This window comes from Canis lupus, chromosome 17 (genome assembly GCF_048164855.1).
Source record: "Canis lupus baileyi chromosome 17, mCanLup2.hap1, whole genome shotgun sequence".
In the NCBI taxonomy this organism is placed as follows: domain Eukaryota; kingdom Metazoa; phylum Chordata; class Mammalia; order Carnivora; family Canidae; genus Canis; species Canis lupus.
Genome location: NC_132854.1, coordinates 2884585 through 2902627, shown reverse-complemented (window position 1 = coordinate 2902627; position 18043 = coordinate 2884585). Strand labels below are relative to the sequence as shown.

Here is an 18043-nt window from a genome sequence, read left to right as displayed (position 1 = left end):
AACTGGCAATTTCACCATAAAAAATATACACCAATATAAGAAATTACAACCAACGTATATTTTTCTCAACCTGGAAGGATCAGTGTTACTTTATGGTGATTATTCACAGCCTAGAAATACAGTTTTCCAGGACTGTGAGCATACAGCGAGGAAATATAGTTTTTTTAAAGATTTTATTTATTCATGAGAGACGGGGCTGGGGGCAGGAGCAGGGGTAGAAGCAGACTCCCCACTGAGCAGGGAGCCTGATGCAGGACTCGATCCCAGGACCCTGGGATCATGACCTGAGCAGAAGGCAGATGCTTACCAACTGAGTCACCCAGGCCTCCCAGAAATATAATTTTTTTATCTTAATAATGGTGACCTTGATGGCTATTACTCAAGGAAGAAATCTAGATTTTTTTTGGGGGGGGGAAAGGTGACATTTTGACCCTAGGACATCTCCTGTGGCTTCTCTGCCACAGAACATCTTCATCTTATGCAATTCAAAGGTCTTTGGATCTACATCTCTTGACATAAATGATGAGGAATCAAACGCTGCCTTGAACACTTCACCGTGGCTCCATAAATTGGAGGAGATCCAATGACGACGTGATCTGCTTCTATAAAGTGCTGCCACTGTGGGGTGTCACAGTTCCTTTCAACTTGTCCCGACAGCCCCAAAACCCGCTCAGGTCCCTGTCAGGAGCCAGCCTCTTCTGCCTGTCTTTCCCAAAATCCAACCCTCGGCCTTCAAAAGGACATGTCACAGAAATGCTGTCTAAATCAAATGGGAAATCAGAGCATTTATCTCTTCTCATCATCTACTTTCCGGGATGCTCCACTGGTTCGCAGGCACCTCTTGTAGCCCCAGCCTCATTCGAAATGAGAGGGTCCCAATCTGTGAGCTAGTTACAGCCTCAAATATGACAAAAATTACACTACCTCCTCAATTAAAGTATTTACCCAAAAAACAGTTTTTAGAAACCTTGGCTATCTGCCGAGAAAGGAGCTCCTGATGGGGAAGGCAGGGTGTTAGAAGTTATGTAGCACCTTTGCTTTGTTTTCTTTTTCATCAGGACTTTTCCCTCTTTTCCCATTTTTATAAGATGTGGGGCTGGGGGGCTGGTATCTGGATGGGGTTTCAGGCAGAGTGGAGGCAGGAAGTCTCCAGGAAGGCCAAGTAGATAAAGACCATGTCCAGAGGTTAAAAGCATCCTCTTCTGCTTCTTCAAAGCTCTTCTGTCTTTGATCCCCACCAGAGTCAGGGCTTCCCAGTTATGTGAACTTCTCATTTATTTAGAACTATTTTAAACAATTGCGACTTGTAACTTAGCTCCCCAGGCACCAGAAAGGTTCTGGAAGCAGAATCCCAAGATCTAACTTCAAAAGGAGGAGGTGATTGCTCAATCCCAGCTGCTCTGCTGCCATTTCAACTCACTTCTGCCCTGACCCGCTTTTATAGACGCTGCCAGTAATAGTTTTAAAAATTGCAAATGTTAAAGAGCTACAACTAAAAGGAATAATGCGAAAGATTTGACTTTCATTCTGTGACAGAAGAAGAAAGAAAGGCAAAAGGGAAAGCAGTAATGAAAGAAAGTGTCTCTCATGAATAAATAAAATCTTAAAAAAAAAAAAGTGCAGAAACTCATTGAGGCTTAGAGCTTAGAAGAACAAAGAAAATCCAAGAACCAGGCCCTAAGGTTCATGCACTTTAGAGACAGAGCTGATTATGGGCAGTAAAATGCCCGTCAGTGGCTGGGATTATGGCAATTCTCTTCTATTCAATGGTTTCTTTTTTAAACAAACTAGGAAAGTTAAGGAGCTGATTTTCATTTAACTTAAAGGTTTCACGTTGATGTGAGAGAGATTAGTTAATTTACAGATTTGGAAAAGCATCTTCACAATAGATATTGGTGACAGGGATTTTCAAAATACGCCTCTGTGAGAGAAGAATAAAAAAATGTTGAATTCCTCCAAGGAAACAGGCCTGTGTTCCTCCATCTCCCCACAGAAAATGCTGGCGCTGAACTTACTAACATGGTTGTAAGTTATGGGCGTGATGCGCAATGAAGCGGAGCTGCTTACAGGTGGCACCGTTTGTTTCAAGAGCCCCCAGAGCCCCAGCAGGAAGGTGACACATAGCTGCACCTGGACACAGGTACAGGGCAGGTGAGGAGACAGGCAACTGAGATGTGCCTTCTGGACTCAACAGTCCTGCTCATCCTTGGGTGAGGGACACAGGGAATAATTCTAGACTGCTCCACAAAGCCATACTGAACCTGCACCCAAACCATACAGCAGAAGCTGTATTTGCCAAAGCAACGATATGCACCATTCTTAGTCGGTGTGCAGGCAACTTCTAGTGAGCACGCAAACTCAGACAGGTTTACTCACAGGCAATCCTTCCAGACCATCTCTGCCGGGCAAGCCTCTGTCACCCTTGGCCCCTGGCTGCCCCGGGAAACCTTTTGGAAGACAAGGAGATGCAGCACATCACAGATGAGACACGTCCTCAAACGCCCCAAACTGTAGTTTTCAAGATTCAAGGGCGCGGAGATCTTCACACAAGTGGACGATGTCTGAGGAACCTCCACAGAGTAAGCGGGCCTCAGAGGGGAAGCAGGGGCCCCAGGCTCAGACAAGCACCACTCAAGCAACTGCTGATGAGCCCCCGCCCCCATGGGTACACATACCCGGGGACCACTTCAACCACACACATCCCCTTCACTTTGTTTGAGGGAACTGTGCACTATTGTCCTTTTACTAAGAAATCTTCATGGTGCTAATTTTTAAGTCTGCTTGATGATTTTCCACAAAGTGGACAAAATCCTGGAAGTAGGACTTAAAATCCTCATTATTAGGCTTTAGTTTTGAATGTAGAAACTGAGGTCCCTCGTGGCGCAAAATTCGTTTCACTGTGAGGGTCCCGTTCAGCTCTGGGGTCTTACCTATCTCTCCCGGGGGGCCCTGTGGCCCAGGGGGCCCCCGAAGTCCTGCCATGTCACAGACGAGGCAGCTGTCTCCTTTCTGACCTACAAAGGGAACACAGGGGTACACATATGTGCACATGACCATTAGCGTCCGCAGTGGCGGAACACAGTGAGAACAAGCTGCCATTAACCGTGTTGACATGCGCCCTGGCACCCCTGCTGGCCGGCCGTGTGCACTTGTCCCGGGGCACACCCTTTGCCCACCGCCCCCCCTGCAAACACCACACACCCACAGGTCCTGCAGGTACCCTCGGAACCTCCGCCCTGCAAAAGGATGGGAACCGCCTCACCAAAAAGTGGCCTGGAAATGCAGCTTGCCCAACCACCTGGAAAGCTCTGATCACTCTAGTTTTATCTTTGTCTCTAAAACATCTCACAGCTTTTCTCCTAGATTGAGCATTTTTCAGCAAACTGCACACAGAAGCCCTGGCCCTCACACCTGGGTTACAGGCTGAGGGGTGACCCATGGGAGTGAGAAGTCAGGAGAGCAGGAACACACCCCTGCCCTGGTCCTGAGGATGGAGAGGAAGAGAGGCTGTAGCATAGAACTCAGGGGAGGAAATTGCGACTGGGGAAATTGTCACATCTCACATCTCGATTTTCAAGCTAAGCTACAAGGCCATGTAGTGTCTCAGATAAACCTGTGTCCTGAGCCTTAAAATGCCTGCCTTCTAGGTACACACCAGGCCTAAGTCAGAGTGCCCCGCACAAGGAGCAACTCTGGCCCGGCGGGCACACCTCAGCCCCAGGCCCTGGTCCTGCACACTACCCACCCCCCACTCCCGTGGGATGGAGACAGTGCAGGTCAGCTGGCAGCCAGCTGAGTACTGGGCCCCACGGATTTGCTCGTGGGGAGATGCCCCACTGACCAAGGACTGGGCAGACTGGTGGTTCTATGGCAGGATGGACGTCTCAAAGGCCCCGTGTCATTAAGTGAGATGGCCCATCTCAGGGAGCACTGAGCAGCTGGTAACTGGAAGGATTCATTAAAAACCAAGTATGTGGGATGCCTGGGTGGCTCAGCAGTTGAGCATCTGCCTTCAGCCTAGAGCATGATTCTGGTCCTGGGATCGAGTCCCACATCGGGCTTCCCACGAGGAGCCTGCTTCTCCCTCTGCCTGTGTCTCTGCCTCTCTCTGTGTCTCTCATGAATAAATAAATAAAATTAAAACAACAACAAGTATGGGTTGGTTTTTACCAACACTGAATGCTCAGTGGCACTCCCTGACAACTCCTGAGACCACTTCCACTGGGGCCTCTGAAATTTAGAGTTCTAAGGTGTTAGCTGCAGCTGTTTTCATGTAGGTTTGTGCTATAGACTTTGGAAAAGGAAGAATCCTTTGCAATCCAAAGCCAGCAATGGTGCCCAGTGGGGCTGGTTTTGGGGGCATTCTCCTGGTCACTCTACTCTGTGGCTGTTAAGAGACACACCAATAAGGGGCTGTCCAAGAGAACCCGCTGTTGCACGACAATGAGGAGAGGAGGATGTGTCCTGGGCTGGTGTCAGAGCAAACACGGGAAAACAGTCATGATAATGCTGAAGCCGAAGGGGCAAGTGGCCGGCCCCAGGGCAGCTGATCTGTTCACACTGATTATTGGAACAGAACTTGGAGAGATGGTGAGTGTTCCAGCACACATCTGTGATTTGGCTCGAAAGAAAGATGTTTACCCTTTGAATGTGGTACTCTCAAACTCTGAACCCAAAGGTCACACTAAGATATCAGTCTGAGGGATTAATCTGCTGGCCGTGTAGACAGTCAAGAGCATTAACATGACAAGGCCACAGCTCCCTGTTGCCTCCCAGGTGGCCGCTAGCTCTCTATCCTTCTCTCATTCCCCCTTTCTCTCTCCTCTTCCTCTCCTCCTCTCTTTCTCTCTCCCTTCCCCGCCCCCCCCCCCACCTTGGAAGCCCAACAATAGGACATCCCAGCAGCTGTAAGGAGACACATCCTAGGAATGGACTTGGACAAGGTTCCAAGAAGAAAGACCCCACTCCTGCCCACCCACAGGCATAAATACACACCACCCCCCAACCACCCCTGGCACAGTCAGCATCTCTCACCTTTTTCTCCGACTTCGCCCGTCAGCCCTGGCTGCCCTGGAATTCCCGGGGGACCCTGATCCCCTGGTGGTCCAGGCTGGCATTCCACAATGCCGTCTGAAATGGATTTTTAAAAGTGACAGGATCATTCTCACCAAACCAAAGCAGACTTGCACGCTCTCTTATTCAATCTCTACTGTAAGACAAACTGCTTTCAGGGGATTTGCTAAGTGCTAGAAACCCAGCTCTAGCTTGCTTTAAAACAGTCCTAGAATGTTAACTTGGAGAGAGGACCCACACAGCACCCATCCGGCCATGTGCCACCCCGAGCTGTCCCTGCTGAAACACCTGCATGACAACCCTAAAGCACATGTCAGCTCATGAGCCCTGTTTTGGATCTTCCTTCATTTCCATCTTGCCAAGTACACGCCACCATCCTTATTTTACCAATTAAATAACTAGGCCAAAAAATGTAAGCCATACACACATGAAGTCAAAGCTGAGACCCAAATAACTTTACTCCTTTTTCTTCTCCTAAGCAAACTTAGAGCAAAGTCATTGTTATTTTGGAGATGCAGACTGTCTGTGGGGACACACCTCTCATGGTTCCGACTCAACTCTGAGCACCATGGAGGAAAAGCAGCACAAAAATGAACTGCGGTAATGCAAACACCATCTGTTGTGGGTTCTGGTAGAAAAAGTAGGGTTTCATAGCTCAGACACACACAGTGAGGGAGCTCCTATTTCCTTTTCCAGTATCTCTGAAGAGAAATGATGCAGTGAACAATTTAACCTACAGCTCCTGCCCAGACGTTCCTGTCCTGACGGTGGCCCAGATGCTGTGCGTGAGCTGTGTCCCAGCAGGACAGACAGAGGGCCAGCCAAGAGGCCATGCCCAGCCCTGAATGCCGCCGGCCCCCATGCTCTGTCCCTGCGCCCTCCCTCTGACCTGATGCAGCGGCTGCAATCTATCTTCCCAGCCCCCTGCCCAGCTCTCTCTGGGTCACCAGGTACCAGAGAGGCAAGAATGGTGGCTTTTCTCTCTCGAAAAGAATGCCAGATGTAAGGCGCAAACCTTCCTGTTTGATGACTTTGCTCTAAGCCCAGAGGAGAAAGTGAGTTTCAAGTGTTTACAAACTGAAGGCCGAGGGAGAGACTATTCGTGCTGTGTTTGTGGGTGTGTGGCTCATGTTTTCCCAAGAGCCCCTGGAGGTCAAGTGCAGGTGGTCAGGAGGCCTGCAATGGCAATCGCTTCACTACTTGAGCTTCACTCCCCACATTTCACAGAGAAAAGGGGAGGACATCGCTGGGAAGTCATGGATGATCCACCACCATCAGAAACTCCACAAAGGAAATTCATGCTGGGGGCGCCTGGGTGGCTCAGTGGATGAGCATCTGCCTTCAGCTTAGGTCATGATCTCAGGGTCCTGGCATCAAGTCCTGCATGGGGCTCCCTGCTCAGGGGGAGCCTGCTTCTCCCTCCCTCTGCCCTTCCCCTCCCTCATGCTCTCTCTGTCTCTCAAATGAATAAATTAAAAAAAATCTTTAAAAAAGTAAAAAGCAAAGAAAATTCATGCTGATCCTGTGCCAGTGAAGCTTCAACCCTGGAATGCACTGCTCCCTCCAGTCTGCACCTGGCCTCTGTGGAGCCTCATCCATGACAACGCCCTTTCTTAATGATGTGTTTTAATTCTAGCAAATAGACTGCCCAGTACTCGCCACAGATGGACCCCCTTCTGTCAGCCCCACAGAAGACGAGGGTCTCAGGTGTTCAGAGGGCACACCCTGCTTGTGACACAGCAGGATCTGCCTTGAAAACCTAAGCCTATTATTCCCACTCATCTGAGATTAACTCATCTGAGAATTAACTCATCTGAGATTCACTCACATTTTGCACTGACCTTACTTTGGGACCACAGGACCCTGGGAACTGGAGCAAGAGTTTAATATGCTGTGCTTGGCCATGGTGGTGGGCAGGCCAGGCCCATCTCCATCGCACAGTACCCTCATCCCTGAATTCAGTCATCTGTCTGTCACCACATAGACCGTCCCCTGCAGCCCCTTCGTTCATGTGTGTGTGTATGTGTGTGTCTGTGTGTCTGTGTCCCGGCACTAGTTTGTGTCTCCAGATGAATAAGAGCATGTTGTGTTTTCAGTAAGAACATACAACTTGACTGCCTTGCTCCTTCACTTTGATGCCAGGAGACTCAGAGCTGCTTATCATAGTTCTCATTCCTTTAACCACTTCTATTGTTTTTATTTTTACTATTCCTTTCTGCAGCATGACTCATTTTGCAAAGATACCTCAGTGGGAAAACTCACAAGTCCTCGGACACCTGGTCTTCTGTGGCACGTGAACTCTGGAATGCCCTCCCCACCCCCTGTGAGCTCTGCCCCGACACCTGCCCTACACGGGACACCACATGCAATGGTCCCAGAGAGAACTTACTCGTGTGGCCTGGCTGTCCAGGGGGCCCGGGAAGCCCAGGGGGGCCTGGGAGTCCATCCCGTCCGCTTGGTCCTGGCAATGATACACCTGGAAACCCCTGGTCACCTTTCTCTCCTCTCTCACCAGGGAAGCCAGGAGCACCAGCCTGTCCTGGAACTGGGAAGCCTGAAACCAAAATTGAACCTCATGGACGTAACCACGGCACAAGTTCCACATCTGCAGCGCAAACGAACCTTCTTAACTGTTCCAAGTGAAATGACCAGTGACTGTCCCTGGAAGAAAGACTGCTCTACAGAAGGAAAAACAGGCTTCTCACCCCATAAAGGATGGCGGTCAAACACCTCCTACAAGTTAACTTTAAGGAAAAAAGACTCACAACTCGGACATGAAAAAAATCTGTGAATTTCTCTTGGTGCAAACAGCATTCCCACCACACGAATGAGAACACTAGGGATCAATTTTACCTCCACTTAGTGGGTCAGGGCATTAAAATGTCACCGAACACAGGCAAGTGGGCACGAGCCTTAGGGGGTGGGAGCTTGGTTGGTAATCCAAACGGAACAGCCATGATGTAAGACAATAAGACATTCTGGGAGGAGCATGATGTCAGGTCTGAACATGAAAAACTGAGTTCAAGTTCGGGGACAAGACGACAGGACCCCTGTGGTGGGCACAGAGAGGGGCTCCCACTAACGCTGGGGAGCACCAGCCTGGGCTGCTCTGGGGGTGCCACCTCTGCTCTTCACCCCGGCCACCAGGAGCCAGACTGTGTCTGCAGCCTGGGACAGAGAGCAGAGCTCAGAGGATGCAGGAGTGCCCAGGAAGATGACCAACGCCAGAGCAGGAACTGCAGCTGTGGCCAAAGAAACTCTATCCCACTAAATCTCACGCACACTTGTCAGTGCATGCAGGACTGAGGGCAGACCGGGGGGCTCCGGCTGAAGACCCCACAGGGAGCAGAAGGGGGGAAGCACCCAGCTCGGCCCCAGGAGGGGACCCCATGGCCCGGGGAGCGGCCAGGCTTTGACCAGGGGGGAGCAGATAAGGTCAGAGCAGCTTCACAGGAGGTTGTCAACACTGCAAGAGGCAGTTGGACAGATAAAAAGGAAATGTGGTGCGTGCCCAGGAGAGACTCAGAGGAACGTGTCCACTAGGATAGCAGACAAGTCAGCGTGTTCACAGCCACAGAGAAGGAAGTGGATAGAAACAGAGAAGGGCGATTTGAAAGGCAGATCCATAAGCTTTAGCAGGAAGGCAGGCAGTGAGGTGCCCGTGGCTGGAGCAGTCCTCAATGCAGGACAAAGCTGGGGGACAGTCTGTGGCAGCAAAAGGAATGAGCTCTGGGAGAGATTACAGCTGAAGAGCTGTCAGAAAGAGAAGGTGAAATAATTGAAAAGAATAAAACACAAAAATAAATAAAAAACATACAAAACCAAAAGAATACAGATTGCAGGTGCTCAGCTGTGGTGTGGATTCTGGGGCACATGTGGGTTTCCCTCATGGCCTTTATGATCCGCTCCAAGGACTGGGAGATGTTAAGACACAGACATTTGCACACGCAAGCATTTGCACACACACAGGAATCCCGCTACTAACTAAGCAGCAGGCATGATACAATCACACACTAAGTACAAGCGAGCCATGTGGGAATCCACTGAGAGGCTGGGTCAGAGGTAATTAGACAGGGAGGGAGGTTTCAGCTGAATGTGGTTCCAAGGGAGAAACAAAGACACCCTGGAGACAGGAAGCATGGGCACTGACACCAAGGGGGCTGCGGACATGCAGGGCCTGCAGACACAGGGGGCCAGGGGGCTGGGGGATGCCTGCGTCCTTGAGCGGGGGGGGGGGGGGGGGGGGGGCAGGGTCTGGGGGGATGCCAGGGGGCAGGTCAAAGCCAGGGAGTAAAGGTGGGACTTGAGAACCCCCAGGAACATCCATAACCTCATGATCTCCTATGACTTTCAGAGCAAACAACAGCTGTGAATGCACCTCGCTGTCTTAACTAGAAAAACGTGCAACAGAATGGGTGGTCACTTCTTGTGAATCGCCAACGTACACGACAAACATGTTCAGGGTATAAACCACACAGATGTTGTACGACTATTCTAAGCCAATCAGCCAAGGATGCTCACCTGGAGGGCCTGGCTGGCCTTGCAATCCTGGGAAACCTTAAAAGAGAAGGAGAGAGTCAGACAAATGGAACTTGTGTGTTGGTGCCCAGGAGGCCTAGGGTCAGGGGGGTGTGGGACACTGGTGGAAACACACCTCCCTGGCCTCACAGAGCTGGATGGAGATGGGCTCTGGGAGCCCCCAGTGCCAGGAGTCTGAAAGCCTCAGTCACCACACAATCTTTCAAGGCCCACTGGGGCTACCAAAGCATGAGCATGCAGGTGGAGTATGGAAGAAAGGTAAAGGATAAGAGCAGGACAGAAGGAAGGAGGGAGGAAGAGTAGGAGAGGGAGGGAAAAGGGAGAAAGAGGAGGAGGGAGGGAGGGAAGGGGAAGGATACAGAGGGAAGGAAGAGAGAGGAGTGGAGAGGGAGGGGGAGGGAGGGAAGGAGGAGGTGGTGGACATACCTTTGGGGCCTGGCTCTCCTCTCAACCCTGGGGCACCCGGGTACCCACGCTCTCCTTTCTCTCCCAAGGGTCCAGGGCCGATGGCCTGAATGACAGGAGAGAAGATCACCATGGGGGCCGGGGCAGGGGCGTGCAGTGCAGGCAGGGGCGTGCAGTGCAGACGAAGACACTAACACCCCTCCAAATTCTTTCAAGAAAGGTGATAGTAAAGAATAGCGGGGGTGGGGGTGGGTGGAGGGGTTGTGAGCACACAGAAAGTGGGGACAAACACACACACCCCCACCCTGCTCCCTCCTGTAAGGAGCGGCCAGGCAGGAGCTCCACCAGTGACACGACATTAGAACCATATGAATTGTGAGAAAGAGTACTCTCACGGCACCCTCCGATTTCCCCTGGCGAGAAGGAACAGGAACATGCAAATTTTTTACTGGAAGAGGTTTTCTGTTGTGCTGAGTTTTGTTTTTTAATTTTTAAAAATTTTTTTTAAATGGTCCATGTGTGAACTTCCTCAAGGATGTAGGGACATAGGCCAGGAGGAACACATTACAAAGGTGTGAACTAGATCACCATGACTCTAAATCAGAGAAATTCAAGGAAAATGACAAAGTCAAACATTGCACATTGTCCTTAAAATAGTCTGTAGCAATTAAGACAGGTGTTATTAAGATCTGATGAGGTGACTATACAAACAGGTGGCTCAGCTGTGGCTGCGGATCACAGCTATGGAAAGGGGGCCCTGCGACCGCCGGGAAGGAGGTTCTGGCCTCACCCACAGCCATCGGGGTCCTGGGAGTGCAGCCCAAGGAGACACCATTCACGGCCGCGCATGCACATGGGGTGCCGGCGAGAAAGACCACCGGGCTCCGCGCTACCGGCAGCAGCCCCTGCTCTGCAGCAAATGACACAACATTTCCATCATTCCAAAGAAGACTGAGGACAGAATGGGCCAGCAGGCTCCAGCAGCCCTCTCTGACAGGTGACCGGAGATGGTCATTCCAAGGTAACGTGCAAACACGAAGGTTTGTTAAAAAAAAAAAAAAAAAATCACTGCATACAGCGATGGCCCGCATGTAAAAATATGCTCATGGTTAAGAAGGAAAATGCTCTTGGTGGACATAAAAATGTTTTGCTAGGGAGAGCCCAATTATGGAGGATTGGTTTCTTCTAACATCTTCCTTAATGGACCATTTAAAAAAAAAAAAAGTTTCAAAATGTTCTGCTCCTATCGTTATCTACGGGCAAGTCTTGTCATTGTCCGTGGTCGAGGAAATGCAGAAACTATCGAGATATAATAAGAAGTAAGTACCAGACTCCGCACAATACAGAATATAAGCTTATTATCTTAAATAGCGTGTGCCCTCCTTCCACACAGACATCATTCTAGGAATGCCGTGGGGGCACGCAGCCCCAGCTCCTCGGGGACCACCAAACACGACTCTTACTCACAATGCCGGGTGGGCCTGGAGGACCTGCTTCACCTTTGTCTCCCTACAAAAGAAAACACACTTGTGTTTTTTGACCATACAGACTGTCTTGCAGAAAGCAGGGTTCAACTTCCTTTCCTGCAAAAACACAGACTGTGCTCACGGTATTTTCTTTCCTCTCCGAAACACCCCTCACAGTGAAGAGCTTAAAGTGCTGCGTACCCATTAGAACAAACATGAATGCATGTCACTCTGCTTTGCATAGGCATGGAAATAAAGATTTCTGCAATTCACAATGGGGAGTCTGATTATTCACATGACAGAGGAGCTCATGTGTTTGGTTGCATGCTCCCTCGGGCAACATGAACAGAATCAGTCCTAGGCTGAATTAGTATCTGGTGGCTTTTCAATAAAATGAAAATAAATGGAGTGAAAGCCTTTGATTCCTAAATATAGTCCCTTAAAGGAATAATTTTACTAGAGGTTTTTAGGTATAAGATTGTCTAAACCTGCACTGGAAGTCATAATAAAGGGATATTTATGGTTTCATCGTTCCCCTTAAAATCCAGCATTACCTGAAAACATCGGGTGGGTAAGTTCTAATCACTCTGAGGCTTAATTTCATTCATATTAGGAAAGAAAACAAAGAAATTAATCCCTTTAGGAATGCCTGGATGGCTCAGTAGTTGAGCGTCTGCCTTTGGCTCAGGTCGTGATCCCAGGGTCCTGGGATTGAGTCCCACATTAGGCTCCCTCAGGGAGCCTGATTCTCCCTCTGCCTATGTCTCTGCCTCTCTCTGTGTCTCTCATGAATAAATAAATAAAGTCTTATAAAAAATGAAATTAATCCTGTTCTATGTAATGGTCTTATAGAAGTCATCACAGTAATCTCTATAAAAGTCCTAAAATCTGCACAGATTCCATGAATATAGTTCCCCACCTTTAAGCCAGGGTAATAAATTTAGCAGTAAACCAGAATTAGCTGTTTGGATTTTTCTTTTTCTTTCTTTTTTTTTTTTTTTTTTTTGATTTTTCTTATTTGAATATGAGACTTAAGAAATATCAATGGGACTTAAATATCTTAGCTAATAAATTCTAAACATTTTTATCTTTTAAAATCTACTGAGATTTGACTTTCCCAAAACAGTTACAGTATCAGTAAAGGATCCTTCCTTTTGTCCCTGGCTTTCATGAACAAGCTCTGAGGTCCACTCTGGGGACCTGAGTCACTGCTGGGGATGCTATTCCAAAGCTACTGCTTATGTTAGCAAAGATTTACATTACCTAGTCTCATGATTACAAGAGAAAAGTAAAGCATCAATGAGTTTTTTGCTGCCTATCACATTGACAGACATTTTGTAAAGTTTGATAACAAGCAGTTGTCAAAAAAAGGGACCCCCCGACAGAAGAATGTTCTTTTCCAGGGGCAATTTGGTGGCATACAGTGAAAATCTCAATACAAAAGAGTTTAAACATTGACTCCAAAAGGACACTTGTAGCAATCTAGGACGTGGACATGATCGGACAAGTAAACAAATACTTGTGCTCATAAGCGTGTGGGTGTGACCCACACATCACGCAGCACGAGGCATGGACGCAGGGTGGCCCCAGTGACTGTGTGCGGGCATTCAAATGCATCCACGCCATGTCATTAAGTGAGGAGGCAGGATGCACCACAATCCGCCCTGTGTTAGAGGGGCGTGTGCCCGTGCACAGACAGGAGGGTTGCACATTCTGACCATTTCTGAGCGGGTAATGGAAAAATTAGACAAGCTTGCTTTTCTCCACTCTATCTACATTTTTGATTGATTCTTAACCAGGTACCATTCATCTACTACAAAAAAGACATAAAAACTTGAAAGAGCGGAACATTTTCTGTTCCCCTTTTTAAAACATCACAAGCATAACTAAAACCATGAAATTAAATTGTGCATTGTTCATATGGACGTCAATAATTTCTATTATGTGAGTCCACAGCGCCTTAGGAAACTAACAGACTGAAGGGGAAAGCTTCCACAGCGTCTCGGCTTACCTTGAAACCTTCACGGCCTGGGAGTCCCGGATACCCCGAGTCGCCTGGAAAGCCCTGCAGTGGGACACGGAAAGCACCCATTGTAAGCTGGCCAAGGCAACTGTCTCTTCTTAAAAATTACAGAGAAATACTTACTGGACTCCCTTTTTCTCCCTTTTCACCATCTTTTCCAGGTTTTCCCTGTACAACAAATACGGAGACATCAGTATTTCACAAAAGAAAAAACAAGCACACCCCAACACCCAGGCTGGGAACCTCTCCGCGTGAGCCCACGATACCAGAGGAATGCATACGCATCTACACAGAGCAACCACGGAAAGGGATAGCAGAAAAGGACTTTTTGACTTTTAAACAACGGAACCTGGTGAGCCCCAAATCTCCCAAGGCCAGCATTCTATCTGCCCACATTGTGAACAATGCAGAAGTTTTCCGAATGCCCAGGGTCTGGTAGCTGGCAGGCAGAGGATTCATTTTAATAGAAGTTTCTGCACATCCCTGCAGGGTGGAGGCTGGAACCCTCAGGAGGGGCTCTGGTCACCAGGTTGCAGGGGTGGGAGGCACCAGAGCATCTCAGCTCTTGGCCGCTCAGAAAGCAGCGGGAAAGGGTATCAAGTGCTCTGAGCAAGCAGATGGGGACCTTCAACGAGGAGCTGGCAGGTGGGCAGGTGGACTCTGAAATGCAGGCGGCCCCCGCATTCCTGCTCACAGGGCTCAGGAGAGCCCTCCAGGAGAGGACAGGGAGAAACCAGAAGAGCCCTACAAGCCTCTTCCACTCCTGTCTCTGTAAATCTGGGGCCCAAGGAACGGGGGGAACACAATTTTACAGTAAAAGGAGCAAAAAGACTTTGAAGGCACTTACTCGGGGCCCTGGTTTGCCAGGTTCACCTTTCTCTCCAACCCCTGGCATCCCCTTGAAAGAACAAAGAGAGGTTCATTAGGATAGTTAAGTAAAATACTAAATATTGAATGAAGTAAATATTACATGGAAAGTAAGTAAGCTTTTAACCTTAAGCCAATTCTTTATGAACGTTCATTCAAAATAATAATAAACAAGAATGTAGCGCTTACCTGAAATCCAGGTTCACCTTTTTGACCCTACAAGAATTTTTTTAAAAAGAGCAAGAAAGTGAGCTGTCAGTACTCATGGCAATATTGATTTTTCTATGCTACATTGAACACATACAAGGAAAAAAAATCCCTTCTCCTAATATATTAACAAGGCAATTCTCTTTAGTGCCCAGTAGTCACGTCCCAACACTGACATGGTTGTGGGTTAATTATGCTGGGTCCGTGGCCACCGTGACTCACCCCTCAACCTGTCTCCCTGCTGCTGCCCCCGCACAGCCCCAACCCGTGTGTGTGTGTGGGGGGGGGGGTTCAGTGCTCCTCCAACCCAGCTGCCTCTGCTCTCAAGATGCTTGTATTTTGTGGGATGGGTAGTCTATAAACCTGTTTTGCGTGCCATTGGTGAATGTAACCGGAGAAACTGAATTTTGACCCAGTTTCTCTCTATCCCTTCAATTTGTGCAAAATTAGAAAGCCAGCCTTCACTGGTCAAATCCATCTTGTACCTTCTCTCCTTTAGTGGCAAAGTCTCCTTTTTCTTGAACTTGAGCTTGTCCTGGCACTCCTGGCGGCCCACTGACCCCTTGGTCACCCTGTTGATGCAAACAATGGCAACAAATTAGACATAAACATAAGTACACAAAGAAGAAAATGCAGAGGTGGGAAAACTCTGAAACAAAACATCTATTTTAAAGAATGAAAATTATACTCTATATAAGTTTCGGGAGGAAGATGGCACAGTAAGGGCATGAAGCCAGAGACTTTCACCTCTCAGGAGTCAGGAAAATCCCTACACCTCAACTAGTAACAGAACTGAACACCCATTAGACACATCTCTGCATGTGTGTATGTCCGGACCATGCCTATATTTACACAGTATATGGTCCACAGCAGGACGCATATGCTGTCCTATCGCACTTGGACGGCACGGAGGAGGGGGGCCAATAGAGCCTGGGGAGAAAGAAGGTATCTTAGGTACCCCAAAAGGAAGAGAACCATCCAGAACTTTCTTCCTCGGGCATCCTAACTGCTAGGTACAACTAGAAGTACAGAAGAATCCCAGCTACAAATCAATGAGTGAGATCCACAAAATTTAATGGCATGATTTGCAGGGTCACTTTACAGTGAGGTTAATGGAAAGATTGGACCAAATTTGGACATTTTGGCCAATAGTGGGTCCAGACCTGCCCAGGCCTCAGCTGCACCTGGCACCTGCCATTGGTGGTCTCTACACCAGCGTGGACAACAATGGAGAATATGGGCCCTATGGCGGATGCGGCCGCGATCCCCAGAATCCCCAATGGGCTCAGGCCGGTTTCTGTGGTCTGATCCAGGGAACTGGTGGAGAGATCATCAGAGGTTCAGGGACCCAGCGCTGGCCTCACTTCTGCTCTGCTCCAGGCTGCACATCCTTGCTTCTTTGGCTCCCTCCCTCCCAATTTAGGTACAATGGCCTTCCATCTTTGCAGAGTTTAGTAGTTATGCTACTAAGAGCCAACCAACTTTTATAATAAAGTCTAGGTCTGGCTTTATCATTGCCTGAGAACATTCTGATTGAACTTGATGTACAAAGAACTAGAATTAATGACCTCATTGTCTTCTCTGCTGGTTAGATGACAGGTAGAAAATGTCAGTGAATTCTAGCTGTATGTTTTAGGGAAAACACTAATAAAGAATATACAGAGAAAGGTAATTATGATGAGAAGGGTCCAGGAGGAGGTCCAGAGGCTGAAACTCCATCATACTTAGAACTGTGATTTCAAACATGAAAACACTCCAGAGTCATGTGTACCCACCTTGTCACCTTTTGGCCCTTGAAAACTTAAGCCCATTTGCCCCTGTCAAAGAAAAATTAGGCTTCCGTTATTAGAGTTGTCTACCTTGCTCAAAATCATCTAATAAATATACATAAAATATCACATAAAATGTAATAAGAGGGTACAGTTAAGGCAAGAGCTTCTAACAATTACCATAAAACTTTCAACAAAGGTGTGATTGCATTATATTCAGTATATTTTTTAAAGTTTCTAAAAGTATTATTGAAAAATCTATAAAAATTTTTTTAATTTAAGGCTTTTAAAATCTGACCATAGAAAACTAAGGGAAAGATTAGTGATATCAAAATAATAAGGAAGGGGTCAATGGAAGGAAAGGTGGATGGATGGATGGAGACGGAAAGGAATGGATGGATGGATGAGAACAGATGGACAGAGATGGATGGATAGATAGGCATGGATGGACAGAAATGGATGGATGGGGCAGCCCCAGTGGCTCAGCAGTTTAGCGCTGCCTTGAGCCCAGGGCGTGATTCTGGAGACCCGGGATCCAGTCCTGTGTCGGGCTCCCTGCATGGAGCCTGCTTCTCCCTCTGCCTGTGTCTCTGCCTCTCTCTCTGTGTCTCTCTTATATTTTATTTATATAAATAAAATCTTAAAAAAAAAGGAAGCCCTTTAAAAAAAAAAGAAAAGGATGGATGGATGGATGGATGGGAATGGGTGGATGGATGGATGAGATGGATGGATGGGTGGAGACAGGTGGGTGGACAGAGTTAAACGGAGACAGATAAAGAAATCATAATTTTTCAAAACTGTTTAAAGAGACTTTAAAGAGTAAGCTATGGTGATTTCGGGGTAGTCTTATACAAATGCCAAAGAAAGTCAAATGAAAAATATATTTACCTTTTCACCTGGAGGGCCAGGAGGGCCTGGGGGACCCTGTAAGAAAGAGCATTTTAGTTAAATATCACTCACAACCCCGGTAAGCTTTACATACTTCTTTTTACTGGGGTTATCTTACAGTTCCCATGACTGATCCAGTCATAAATTTGTTAAATATTTAAATTTCATTTCTGTGCTTTGGATCTATACAATTTGGAAAGTAACTGGGAATTAGTCCAGGACAACAATTAACAGGGATGAAACACCTCAAAGTCTCAGGCACTGCCCTGTGAAATCCAATGATCCAAGAATGTGCCAGGAGCACAGGCGCTGAATGCAATTCTCAGCCAAACTCTCCAAGGACCCTAGTGTTTCCAGCCCAGAACAGTGTTCGTCCACGTTGGATATAACCATTTATCAAAAAAGTTGAGTGAGTTCTTCAAATTGGTAGGTTTTAGTGAAGTAAAAACCATCCTGTGTTTGCAACAAAATTTCAGAGTGCTTGTCAACCATTAAAAGCAAAAAATTACTCATTCTTTCCTCACAAAAATGAGTCCATTTGTTCACAAGAATAAAAGAGGTTACAAGTGCAAGAATGGGCAGAAGAGTTGCTGGATTTGATAGGGAGGGAAGAGGGGAGGGAAGGAGAGGAGGGAGAGGAAGGCAGGCAGGCCTGAAAATCTCTCAAGGACCATGAGGCTAATCCGAGGATGCCACAGTCTGGGGTATCTCGTTCACTGCCAGTAAACAAGGCCCTTGACAAATAGGTGAGTCTCGTTAATATTAACTCTCTTGTGCTCTCAAAATGTGGGAGGGTGGAGCCTGGG

The 18043-nt window shown here is 47.8% G+C and overlaps 1 protein-coding gene across 3 annotated transcripts in view; it reads right to left on the bottom strand.

Annotated features, from left to right (window-relative positions):
* COL4A1 (collagen type IV alpha 1 chain) overlaps positions 1 to 18043 on the bottom strand; it is a 141439-nt gene that overhangs the window by 32687 nt on the left and 90709 nt on the right. For all 3 annotated transcript variants that reach the window (XM_072782398.1, XM_072782397.1, XM_072782396.1), the window contains exons 11-24: positions 17238 to 17273; positions 16356 to 16397; positions 15066 to 15152; positions 14563 to 14589; positions 14354 to 14404; positions 13630 to 13674; positions 13495 to 13548; positions 11485 to 11526; positions 10039 to 10123; positions 9595 to 9630; positions 7463 to 7627; positions 5035 to 5130; positions 2931 to 3014; positions 2377 to 2447 (exon numbers count right to left, since the gene is read on the bottom strand). In XM_072782398.1, coding sequence (XP_072638499.1) covers positions 2377 to 2447; positions 2931 to 3014; positions 5035 to 5130; positions 7463 to 7627; positions 9595 to 9630; positions 10039 to 10123; positions 11485 to 11526; positions 13495 to 13548; positions 13630 to 13674; positions 14354 to 14404; positions 14563 to 14589; positions 15066 to 15152; positions 16356 to 16397; positions 17238 to 17273 — 921 coding nt within the window. The remainder of the gene's footprint in view (positions 1 to 2376; positions 2448 to 2930; positions 3015 to 5034; positions 5131 to 7462; positions 7628 to 9594; positions 9631 to 10038; positions 10124 to 11484; positions 11527 to 13494; positions 13549 to 13629; positions 13675 to 14353; positions 14405 to 14562; positions 14590 to 15065; positions 15153 to 16355; positions 16398 to 17237; positions 17274 to 18043) is intronic.